At 53.4% G+C, this 10,865-nt stretch overlaps 1 protein-coding gene across 1 annotated transcript; it reads right to left on the reverse strand.

Annotated features, from left to right (window-relative positions):
- Positions 1-298: 298 nt before the first annotated feature.
- CSUI_003286 (rhoptry protein 5b) lies at positions 299-6,104 on the reverse strand. Its single transcript, XM_068063484.1, has 2 exons — positions 2,996-6,104; positions 299-2,409 (listed from the first exon to the last, which is right to left on the reverse strand). Exon 1 carries the CDS (start codon positions 4,965-4,967, stop codon positions 3,291-3,293), a length of 1,677 nt encoding a protein of 558 aa, XP_067924538.1. The 5' UTR covers positions 4,968-6,104; the 3' UTR covers positions 299-2,409; positions 2,996-3,290.
- Positions 6,105-10,865: the final 4,761 nt, after the last annotated feature.

Raw genomic sequence — 10,865 nt, forward strand, 5'->3', positions numbered from 1 at the left:
GCTCACACAGGGCGAGGGGGTTTGCTGGTTCGGACACCACTTTGTCACGTTTTGGATGGGCCTTGCCCAGTGCTTGTGTCCCGTTGCCGAAATCCGACAACCGAGCGTCCACCCTCAATCTGCAGTCTCACTTGACTCAGGTTGCGGACAACACTTCGTGACTGCGTCCGTTCCCTAACAATGGAACCCTCTCAGTATTTCCTCTGTCGAGAGGAAGTAGTAGTGCGGTGATTCTCATATTCGTCAACTACAGTGAATTGCTAATCTGAGTAGGACCTGGAGAGCAAAAGAAAAAGTTCTGAACTCTGTTTGAGGCTCCCATGAAGTCTGCTCTCACTTGTTCTTCAAATGACACACAATACTCACCTATGGACACGAGCACGCACCTGACACAGACACCATGCACCACCGACTGTTTCTTTGGGTGTTCACGTCGGGAGTCAGGAGTACTTTTTCCGACACACGGGCTCACCGAGAGGCCGGCGTTCGGGACTGCGTGTCGTGACTCCAAGTAGGTTAAACGGTAGCGCTGGCCACATGTCCTTTTGACGATGAGAAAATAAGAGAAAAAACTCGCTGCGGAAAGGTTGACAACGTTCTCGTATGTTGCGAGTATCAGCTGTCAAACCTGTGGCCAGAAAACCTTGTGGCACGTCAAAAGTCCACGGGAGGAAAGAAACTGTGTAGTCAACATTCATGACGCTATAAAAGGAAAACAGAAGAGCGCAGTCTTAGGCGTTAGGAGGGAGGGAGAGTCGTGCTCAGAATTTGGCACTAAAGAATAAAGAGCATGGTTACTTCTTGTTCTTTTTGACTCCTCTCTCTGCTGCAGTGTCACAGAGTCTTTTCTGACAGTTCCATGCCTACCCCATTCGCTGATAGGTCTCCCCACGCGCAGCTAGGCTGCACTTCGGCTTGCAGGAAAACGTCAGAACGCGCACTGTAAGAGGACGCCGCGCTCTTTGTCATATGGCTTTGTCCACCTACAAGGTGTCTTCCTGACGCGACTCCAGAGTGGTCACAACACGGGCCTTTGCATACACTACAGCTATTGTAAACGGCAGCCACACAACACAAGCAGAGATACGCGTGAAGTGAGAGGTGCGACAGGAGGGTCATGGCACCGGCACTCTAATCACCACAGAAGAACATGTTTTTCCTCTCGGCTCGGTTGGGGCTGCGCTCTTTCAGGACTGCCACCGTATGACGTTCGTGGTTTCTTGCAAAGGCGATAAAGCCGGTAGAAGACAACCTAAACATGATAGCACCGCACCCCAACCTGGATAGGGGTTATCAAGCGGACATACACGAGGCGCCGGAGGCGAAACTCGTGATATTTCCCGAACAACATCCGTACTCGTAGAGCCAAGCATAAGGCATAACACACGATGGACAGCCGCACATCAACGAGGGCAGGAACTACCTCTGCGCGGAAGAGCTGCAATCCCGGGTACCTTTTCCAACACGCACCGCAGACGGACACTCTCACCCTCAGCTCTCCAACGCCTGCAGATGTACTGACATACAAGCGGAAGGGTGGCTACGTCCGACAGGCATACAGGCAGTCAGAAAGAGTGTTAGCATACAGAAGGCTCCACGGGACGAACGGAAACCACGGCCTGCCTCGGAATGCTGTTGTTGCTGTTATACCCCTAGCATGCCTCAAAACTGCCTGATTTGCCATTCGTTACTCTCTGGGTTCCCCACAGATGTTAGCAAGATCCCAGAGCACAAAATGGACCGGACAAAGTTTCTGACTCCGACAATGCGGGGACCGAAACGACGACTAGACGGCAGTTCATGCACGTCATCGACATGAACACGCACAGGCTGCGAGACGTTTTAGAGACACAGGAATGGACGATACAAAACGCAGAAGACGGAGGCAGCACGTGTCGCGGAAGACGATCTGGGGAATGACACGGAACGACATGCAGGAGAGTACACTGGGGCTGGTTCGAAGAGGCGACAGCAGCTACGTTATTTAAGTGGACGGAGAAGCCGTTCATATCGCGCCGTTGCGTTACAAGGGAGCAATACAGACTGAAGGACATGCGACCGAAAACCGAATTATCGGAGGGCACGTCCGGAGAGCGCAACATCAAGAAATGTCGAGAAATAGGACCTTCGGGGTGTAGAGCCTACTGCGTCCGCCGGTGGCCGCCCAAGCGAAAAACCGGAAGTTTGAGAACGGCTGGAGAAGGAACCGGCACGCCCACTGGTCTTCCGGAGCTCTAATACGCCCGAGTGGCAATCGGTCCAGAACACAGTCATACAATGCTTTTGGTCCGATCGTCTCCGTGGCACACAAAGCTGTGACAGCCGCAAAAATTAGCTGCACTCTCGCCTTGCGTAGTTGTTTCCGAGGGAACGGATCTCAAGCACCTGAACAAATCGTTCGACTCGATCCTGCGGGCGGGAGTGCAGCGAAAAGGCGCAACGCGCACAGGCGTGCCCGAGTGCTAGGGTAATGAGTACAAAGGGCACCGGATACGAGAAAGCTGTCTGGGGGCGGGGGCAGCTGTCCTCTGCTAGCTTCAGGCTCGTTCGTTCAGTTTCGCCCACACTGCAGGACAAGAAATTGCCACACTTGGGCAGCAGTGTGGCGGCAGGGGGCTGGCAGTATGCTACTGTACGCGGCTACCAGAGTACGATGCAGTTTAATGGAAGGTCTGAAACAGGAACATACGGGACATATAAAGCTGGCGGAAAAAAGACGGAAGGGGTGATTTTTCTACTGCTTCACACCTGCAACTCCCATCGTGCCTTCAGAATGAAGCGCGTGTGCAGCTGGCCTGAAGATCGAGCTAGAAGAGCAAAGAGAGTATAAAAGAACGTCTCCTGCGCCTCGCCGAAAGGGGACGACGGCGAAACACTTTCACGGAGGCCCACGCGAAAAACGAAGAAAAACCGTAACTAGGGTACCTCTGCGAGACAGTAAAGAACGCCAGCGGGAAAGTCAAACGGCGATGAGAGCAAGCAGCCAAATGCTTACTGGTCCTGCAGTGCTGAAGCGCCGGCTGCTGGGAGAAAAGCGATTCCCGGGTGCAGCTACTAGAGCGAATAAATTGCTTGCGTACTGGTCTTAGTTTCTGTCTAGCCGAGAACGATGCTTTTTCACAAAGCGAACACGGGACGGCAGGGAAAAAGACAGCAATCGCCTTGTGTAGCGGTGATTTGCGGATCGGCTCGGTGTCTACGTGGGAAATGACTGTTGAACCGTAGTAAGATATAGTCTTGTCCGCTGCACAACAGGCGTCCAGGAAGGTCACGCAACCTGTGGAAATCTGCTACATCCTCCGGGCACGGCTCGGAGTCGCCCGGGCACGTTCCCGCTCCCAGTCAGCCAGACTCTTCAGAAGCTCCTTGCGTGCCTGGACAAAATGGGGATCCTTGTTGACTTCGAGAAGATGGAGGCGCTTCTGAGGGTCCAAGCGAACGAGTTTCCGAACCAAACCCTTGATACTCCGGGGCATAGAAGGCAGACAACCGGTGAAGTCGATGGAGTCCTCGGCTGGAAACGGGGGGTCTCGCTCATAAGCATATCCCGTAGTATCCAGTTTTCTAAAAGTTACATTTCTCGTCTCGTAGGGCGCATAACCGCACCACAGCTCATGGATGGTACCGCCAAACTCCCACGAATCGATCAGATGATCCATTCGAGTTTTGGCTCGAAGCAGCTCCGGGGGAGCGTAACCAAGCGTCCGGCTTACTGGTGACGTTCTCTTGCCCTCCTTGTACATGACCCCAAAATCCGCGAGATACAGCAGGCCCTCTTTTGAAACGAGAATGTTGTTAGGATTGATATCGGCGTGTACAATCTTGAGCTCCTGAAGAATTGCCCCCAAGCGAAGCATCTGCAGCGACATGCTCATTCGAGCGACGTGCAGTCCCAGTGCATTCGCCGTGGGTTTGGCGGACCGCATCCCTCGTATTACCGTCTTCAAGGCAGCCTGTACAACAGGACTCAATAGGAACCGGTTTCCTAGCACCAGGTTTTCGGCGACGCTTAAAAACGGCGGCTGTCGTGGTAACCTCAGCTTCATCAATGGGACGATGAACCTGCATAAGGTAAATACCTCTCTAGGGCTGCTGAAGCCCATAGACTTGCCATTTGCATACTCCTTCTCGAACTGCTTTTTATCGCGTTGCCAGTCTTGCTTGGACGCTACCAAAGCCTTCAGTGCGTAGCGCTCACTAGTGTGGGGATCCGTTACCTCGGCGACAACGCTGGATCCTCCTTCTCCGAGCACCCGGCCGCGCTGTAGCTTTAAAGACTGGCTCTTCGAAAACCAACCAGCAACAGTTTCAAACTCAAGCAGCTTTCCCTCTGGCAGCCATGTATTGACTGCGCGGTCAATCCAACTGGCAGGAAGGCGAACGCGTCCTGGAGTGACGTACTGTTGAACGATCATGGCAACCGCTTCGCTGCCAGGCTCTTCCTCTTCCGGTTTGAAAAGAGGATACGAGATTTGTCTACGCTTTCGGCCTCGCAAGCGACGCCACAAATCCCGTATCCTTCCCAGGAAGCCTAGCCGAGGGACGGCCGAGTCACCACCGGCTTCAGCGCCTCTGATATTCCTGGCTCCTTCCGCGAACGAGAAGTGTGAGGCAGCGGCGCCTTGTTCCCCGCTGCTTTGACGTTGTAGTAGCCGCACACGCCTAGAAGCGCTGCGAATACCAGAAGCCTCGCCCTCATCTCCCCCCACCTTCCCTGAAGAGAGTGGGAGTCCAAAGTATGGTGGTGCGAAGACAGGAACCTCTGTAGGCTCGAGGGAGCGTTCGAACGCGACTGGATCAGAGTTGGCTGTCGAGAGTCCCGGAGAGAGAAGAATCATGGAGACCAGAGCCGAGTGTGAAAGCCAGGACCGCGACATTGTAGTGACGAAGAAAGGCACCACCGAAACTCTGTTCGATCTTGCGGTGTTGGACAAGGCAGAACTGCCAGAATGCCGAACGTGCCACATTGTAGGTTACTCAGGACGATCGGTACCTTTGCACTGGTTCCGCCCTGACTGGATACTGTGGTCGAGACATACACTCACGGCCTTTTACTGAGATGATAGAAAAACAGAATGCTGCGAGCAAAACATAATGAAGGTGGTCAAGCACAGAGCGCCGGAGTGTGGTGAGCTGGCGTTTCCCCTGTCCGCAGGCAGATATCCAACTAGAGCGTGGTGCTGCGCCAGCGTGAATTTCTTGACACTCTCTCAGATCGCACCAAGGTAGGCTGTTCTTTTCCTCTGCGCGACAGACGGCCGCGCGGCTCTGTGGGCTCGCCTGCTAGCCCGGGCAGCCTTTGCCGAAGCAGCCCCGAGGAGACGAGCGTTGCAGTTGACTGAGCGCTTGGAGAGAGAACGGTCGTGTAGTCGCCGGTTCAGAGACGGCGCTAACGGTTGCCATCAAACCAGACTCCGAAGTAAAGGAATCGGAGACGTCCTGGATTGTCCAGTCGCGAAGTCTGACCTTGCTAGGAACGTGGGTCACGGCGTTCGACAGGCACAGCTAACCAACACGAGTCACTCACGACGGCGGCCACCCACTTTTCTCTTTTCGGCCACAGCTCCTGCTGCGCCTCCTCTCAACGTCAGCGCCACAACAGCCGAGAACAGACACACATCAGCTTGAATAACTCGAGAAAGATCTACAAGCTGCTCGCTGTTATTGCCAACAAATGAACTGTCCGGCCCGCGGAGTCTCCGGGCCCCTCATAGGCGAACATGTCGGCCTGTCTTCCGCTGGCTGCGGCGATCCGGCGTGTCTTCTTGGCGTACGGCAGCGGTACTGCTTCCCAGTCTTTACAGAAGGCCGCCGTATGCGTGCGAGATGTGCTGCTTGGAGCGTGTTACTGCGCAAGAAAGTTAAGGCATTTAAAAGCTTTGGTCGTACGTGGTTGGCAGGCCACGGGGAGGCTGCATGGGCTGCTGACATTCAGATAGTAGCTTCGCCAGGTTTGTACCAATGGCGTGCAGTACCCTAACCCGGAGAAGATCGGGGCAAGACCGCTGAGCGTTCAGGTTGCAACAGAGCTCTGCAACCACGTTAATCAGTAGAAACCTTCCTTTCTCTCGCAGCAGGTCGCAATGTGCTGCACGGTGTTTGTCTGGGAAACTCCCCGTTGAAGTGTCAGACCGATAAGGCAAGTGTATCCGGCTATCACCCCGCCCCGGAAAGCTGCCCTTTTTGTCCTGTATTGCCTGTGCATTCCGTTTCAGCAAAAAGAAGAGACACCATCTTTTTCAGCAAGATCGACCGCCACGAGTTTGAGAAGAGTTTTGCCAGCAGGCGCACCACCCCTCAGAAACTTTCACCGGAGGTTCTGAGGAGAAGTTCGCCGAAGTGATCAGCACTTTCCGGAGGACTTCTGTATCCGTGATAGAGCGTCGGCGGGACAGAGAAACGGTCAAGCTGTCTGAGCGATTGCTGATTGCTTGGCCGGGTCAGTCCCCACATCACGCAACGGAGTGCAGCATAGTCCTGGACGAGTTGGCGTGCTGACAACTCCTGTGGCCTCGTAAAGCGCTTCGTTGAGGCGGCAGCTTTCTGTGCGGGTCCGCACATGACCATATGATGGGGTGTATACGGCTGTCTTTGTCTTGAATCGGCCATCGTCTCTAGGATCGACTTGAGCGTGTACGAATCCCTCGTTCCAGGGAAGCAAGGCCCTGAGCCGTACAAACCAATTTTGTCGTGGAGCGAGCCTTCTATCACATTCCATGAGACAACATTCAGAGATGGTGGTTTTCCTCGGGACCAATTCGTTTGCCAGGACTCATCGAAGGCTCCTCTGCAGAGTGGAACCCTCACGCTGGCTGTTCCACACCGTGATTGAACTTAGCTGGGAACAGAGGATTTGACGTACTACACACATCAGAGAGGACTTCCACTTTTTTCCCTGCTTTTGAGACGTTCGCCTCCACCGTCGGAGCTTAATGCTCGCCAGTTTGAGGATTCTCCGTGTCCCAGAAATCCGCCGCACTAGCGGCGTAGTTTCTTACACATCCCCCCCAAAACCCGGAAGTAATTTCGCATGCGACTGGCAACAGTTTGGCTCTCTCGACTACACGTTTTTTGTAACTCTCTGAAACGAAGTGTCGAAAGAGGGACCGCTTCTGACGTGTCGAGTACGTCCGCGTTTACGTGGGAAGGGTTTCTTTCCCACCCTCCACTTGTCTCTCATTCCTTACTCGCAGACACGGCAGCTAACTCATTCGACGACTATTTGATCTGAAACTATCACTGTAGTGCTCACCACCGGCAGGCGCTCTTCGGGACTCCGCAGCTGGACGTCTGACGCAAGATCCGCCCCAATCGATTCTGCTGCGCGGTAACGAACGTCAGCTAGCCGCCGCTGGCGGCGGTCTCCCGCCTGCTGGCCGGACCATTTAGGCGTGCCTGCTTCTACAGTGTGCTCTCTCGCTATACCCGGAACTGTCCTGCTGACGAGCGTTTTATGGGCGCAGTTCCGGCTGGGTTACCGGGGACCGTGCTGCAAAAAAAGCAACGCAAGGCAGTACTGGTCACTGCAGAGAAAGGGACAGAACTGAAGGCTGCGCACGTGACGCCGAGAGCCACACACACGTGGGCAGTCCATCAGAAGTAGCCCCTGAAGGCCTTGTTGGTTCTTCGCGGTGAGTGGCTCGCCGCAACGATGCAGCCGTTGCGGTTTTCACTCGGAAGCGCCAAACTTCAAACCGCCTTTTTCTGACACTAAGAAGCTGCAAACTGTGACGCTGCAAACGAAGCTGAGGTGCATCGCCGGCCGCAGAAGCCCATACACGGCAAAGCCACCCCAGACAAGGCTCAGGTGGGGCCGTGCGTAACAACGGAAGTGAGTATCCCCGAGGCTCTAGTTTATGGTATGGAGTCCTCGACCCGCTGGCGGTGGCACGTTCATCGCGCTTCTTTCGCTCTTTCCAATGGAAGTGGGACCTGGGCGAAGCTGGTCGGGCACCATGAGAAGGTGACTGAGAACTGCACCCATGAGAGGAGAAATCCCGACAACATTGAGCTCCCCTAAGTACTCTTGGTTTTCTGTGTTTGGAAAGTTCGGGATTGGGTTGAGCAGGTCAAAGCACCGCGGGGCTCCTCCCGTACAGTCTACAGGTGTATGGGAAAGCAGCTTTACCTGGCACTCATGTCTCGCCTTCGCGGCAGTTTGCAAAGCTTCGCGACGCTCAACAGCTGCAGTCACATTGAGAGGTGGAAAAAATGGATCTGCTGCGGGAGCAGTGGCGACTTGTCCCGCTGACAGCACTATGCCGTAGCTTGAACGTCGCACTGTCCGTAACGCAGCCGCCCGGGTGCGACTGGTGTTGGGCCTCTACCAGCCCAAAGCGACTGCTAACGACAGGTATCTCCCTGCCTGACGCGTCCACCAGACCAATACCGTCTGCCACGCCGACGCCTTGATCGGTCACCTCTTGGGGAGAATGTTCCCCGCAGCGGTTCAGCCGGTCCGCAGAGCTCTGCTGTGATAAAGGTTAGGACGCTCGGGCGGCGGCNNACAAGGTAGTTCTTGCAGCTACTTCCGCACCCACGTGCACAAATTTTATTTATTTAGCGAGGGCTACCTAGTACAAATTACCTACTTCCCCAACGTTCACGTACGCTTCAGAGTTAACACTAACTCGTCAGCGGCGCAGAGTTCGTTCTACCACGGCTCACGCTACCGCCTCGAAGGGGGTGCGCTGCCTCAATTCTCCTGTCCTCCACAGGAGCGCAAATCCTTAACCCGACGTACAGTAGCTCCTCCGCTTTATTCTTTCATTCCTTAAGACCTAAAATAAAATCCGACTCAACTTAACTCCTTCAACACTTTACGTTTGTCCACGCACCCCCGACTGCCACCGCACTTCCCCCGGCGTTCTTCACGAATGTGACAACACTTCGCTTTACTCCGTCGAGTCAACACTTCTCAGTGTATTCACAAACTTAAGAAACATATTGACTGTTTGTTCCCTTGTGGGAACCTTGCACACGTTGTTACCACGTCACCACCTCCTAAGGCGGGTGGCCCGCCCTGGCATCGCCCGCCTCGCTAGTCCCGTGTCCGGCTACCTGGACTAGCTGTACTATGTGTTATTAATTTATTTGGTCAGTATGCTAGGTGTTTACTCTAAGAAAATATTCCTAACATGTGAAACTAATTTATTGAAAAATACAATGCTATTCTGGGCGTGTTAAATTACTCTAAGTTGCTTACTACGGTAGCTCGCGTCAGAGCACGCAGTGTTCTGACATCTGCTCGTGCGCGTGATATATTTCACAAAACTGTAGAACGTGAAAGGACTGCCGTCCGCAGCCTACGGTGTAGCCCCAAAGCATTACTACTCGAGGCGCTTTAGCGGAGCTTTTCTGGGCTCCCGTGCCAACGGCATATCCGCCCAGGTGCAGTATTCCTGCCCTTAGAGTGCAGGGCGGCAATCTGTGAAGCCGAGCTCCATCGGCTGCGCTACTGCCGAGCGGAGCTGCCCTGCCCACCAGTCCGCGGAAATCATCCGTGCTGAATGTGTAGTGTTTCGAGGAAATGTATGCTGTCTGCGTACAATCAATACTTGGTTTTCGAACACAGAGAACAGGGGACGCGTACTTAGCAGGGAAGAGCTGTCAGAGATCCAACTCTGACCCTCCCAGATCATAGACCATTAGCGTACTGTAGGCAATGTTGTCGGACATAATATCGTGGTCACGTACGATTATAGTACGGGAATTAAGTGATCCTTTATCCTAACAAAGGGGAATCCAAATAGACGTAATTGACGGAAATAACAACCCTAGCAATACCATGAACCGGTGAGCAACAGACCTTAGACCACTGGGCCTAGCTAGATGGTTTAGCCAACTAAGATCCGACAGTTAGCTAGTATGGAGGTGACTGAGTGCATGAAAAATAGAGAGGAGCTCTCCTATCTTTTATCTCTGATATTGCCCGCGTAGTTAACAAAAGGTGGGAGCAGTATTCAGTGTGAACTGAGGTTTATCCCTTAGTTTGCGAGCGAGTGTGAGTCTACGGTGAGTGCGACACACGAAGGCCGTTCCTGAAACGCTGACGTCTCCTTGAGCGGAACTTTTTACGGTATTCAATTCATGAGAATTGACTGAGTTAACAAGTTCGGGTGACCAGAGAACCAGTAGATCGAGTTTTTCTTTTTTCTGTGTGTGTGTCGTCCCCCCGGTTCGGTTGATTCTCACTCTCCGCCTATTCGTCTTCCTTTTCTACCACTCGTTGCAGAAGCCTTGACAATGTTCCCCTTCCGTCACCATCCTGCTTTGTAGTTCACTTGAAAAGGTGTAGTTCCCACACGCACTCGGTGTGGTTCGCGGTTTTTCCGAGAACGAAGTGAAGCGGGGAGGAACTTAACCTTCCTGCTATACCAACTAGAAGAGATGATGCCGTTGTCCCCAAGAAGGGGATCCCTAAGAAAAGAAATTTATGTAACAGCTATTTTCGCCAACGGAACTGCAGCCGTTCAGCAGCTCCGCCAGGGGCAGAGCATGTCACAAATATGGAAGTGATGTAAGGGGCGTATATATAGTGTATAGAGAGCAGCTACCTATACGAAAATGTATATATATAAGTGGCTACCTAGACCCACATATACCAAACTCCTCCAAATTGTGACGTACAGCTTACGGGTTTCACTCCGTTCGCTGTTCCACGAGAACACTTCTCTCGTGTGGTCAGTAAAGAAACACTCCGTTCGTTCAAGGTTCTCACGTGGAAGAAATCTACAGCCACGCGAGGAACTCAATCAGTCAAAGCAAAGAATTCACGCAGTCGAGTTCTGTTCGTCCTTTCCCAACACGTATTGCTTGTCACTCTCACGCACACACGCAGTGTTTGACGCAACCTGCAACAGGGA

This window comes from Cystoisospora suis (genome assembly GCF_002600585.1).
Source record: "Cystoisospora suis strain Wien I chromosome Unknown contig_1437, whole genome shotgun sequence".
NCBI classification, from domain to species: domain Eukaryota; phylum Apicomplexa; class Conoidasida; order Eucoccidiorida; family Sarcocystidae; genus Cystoisospora; species Cystoisospora suis.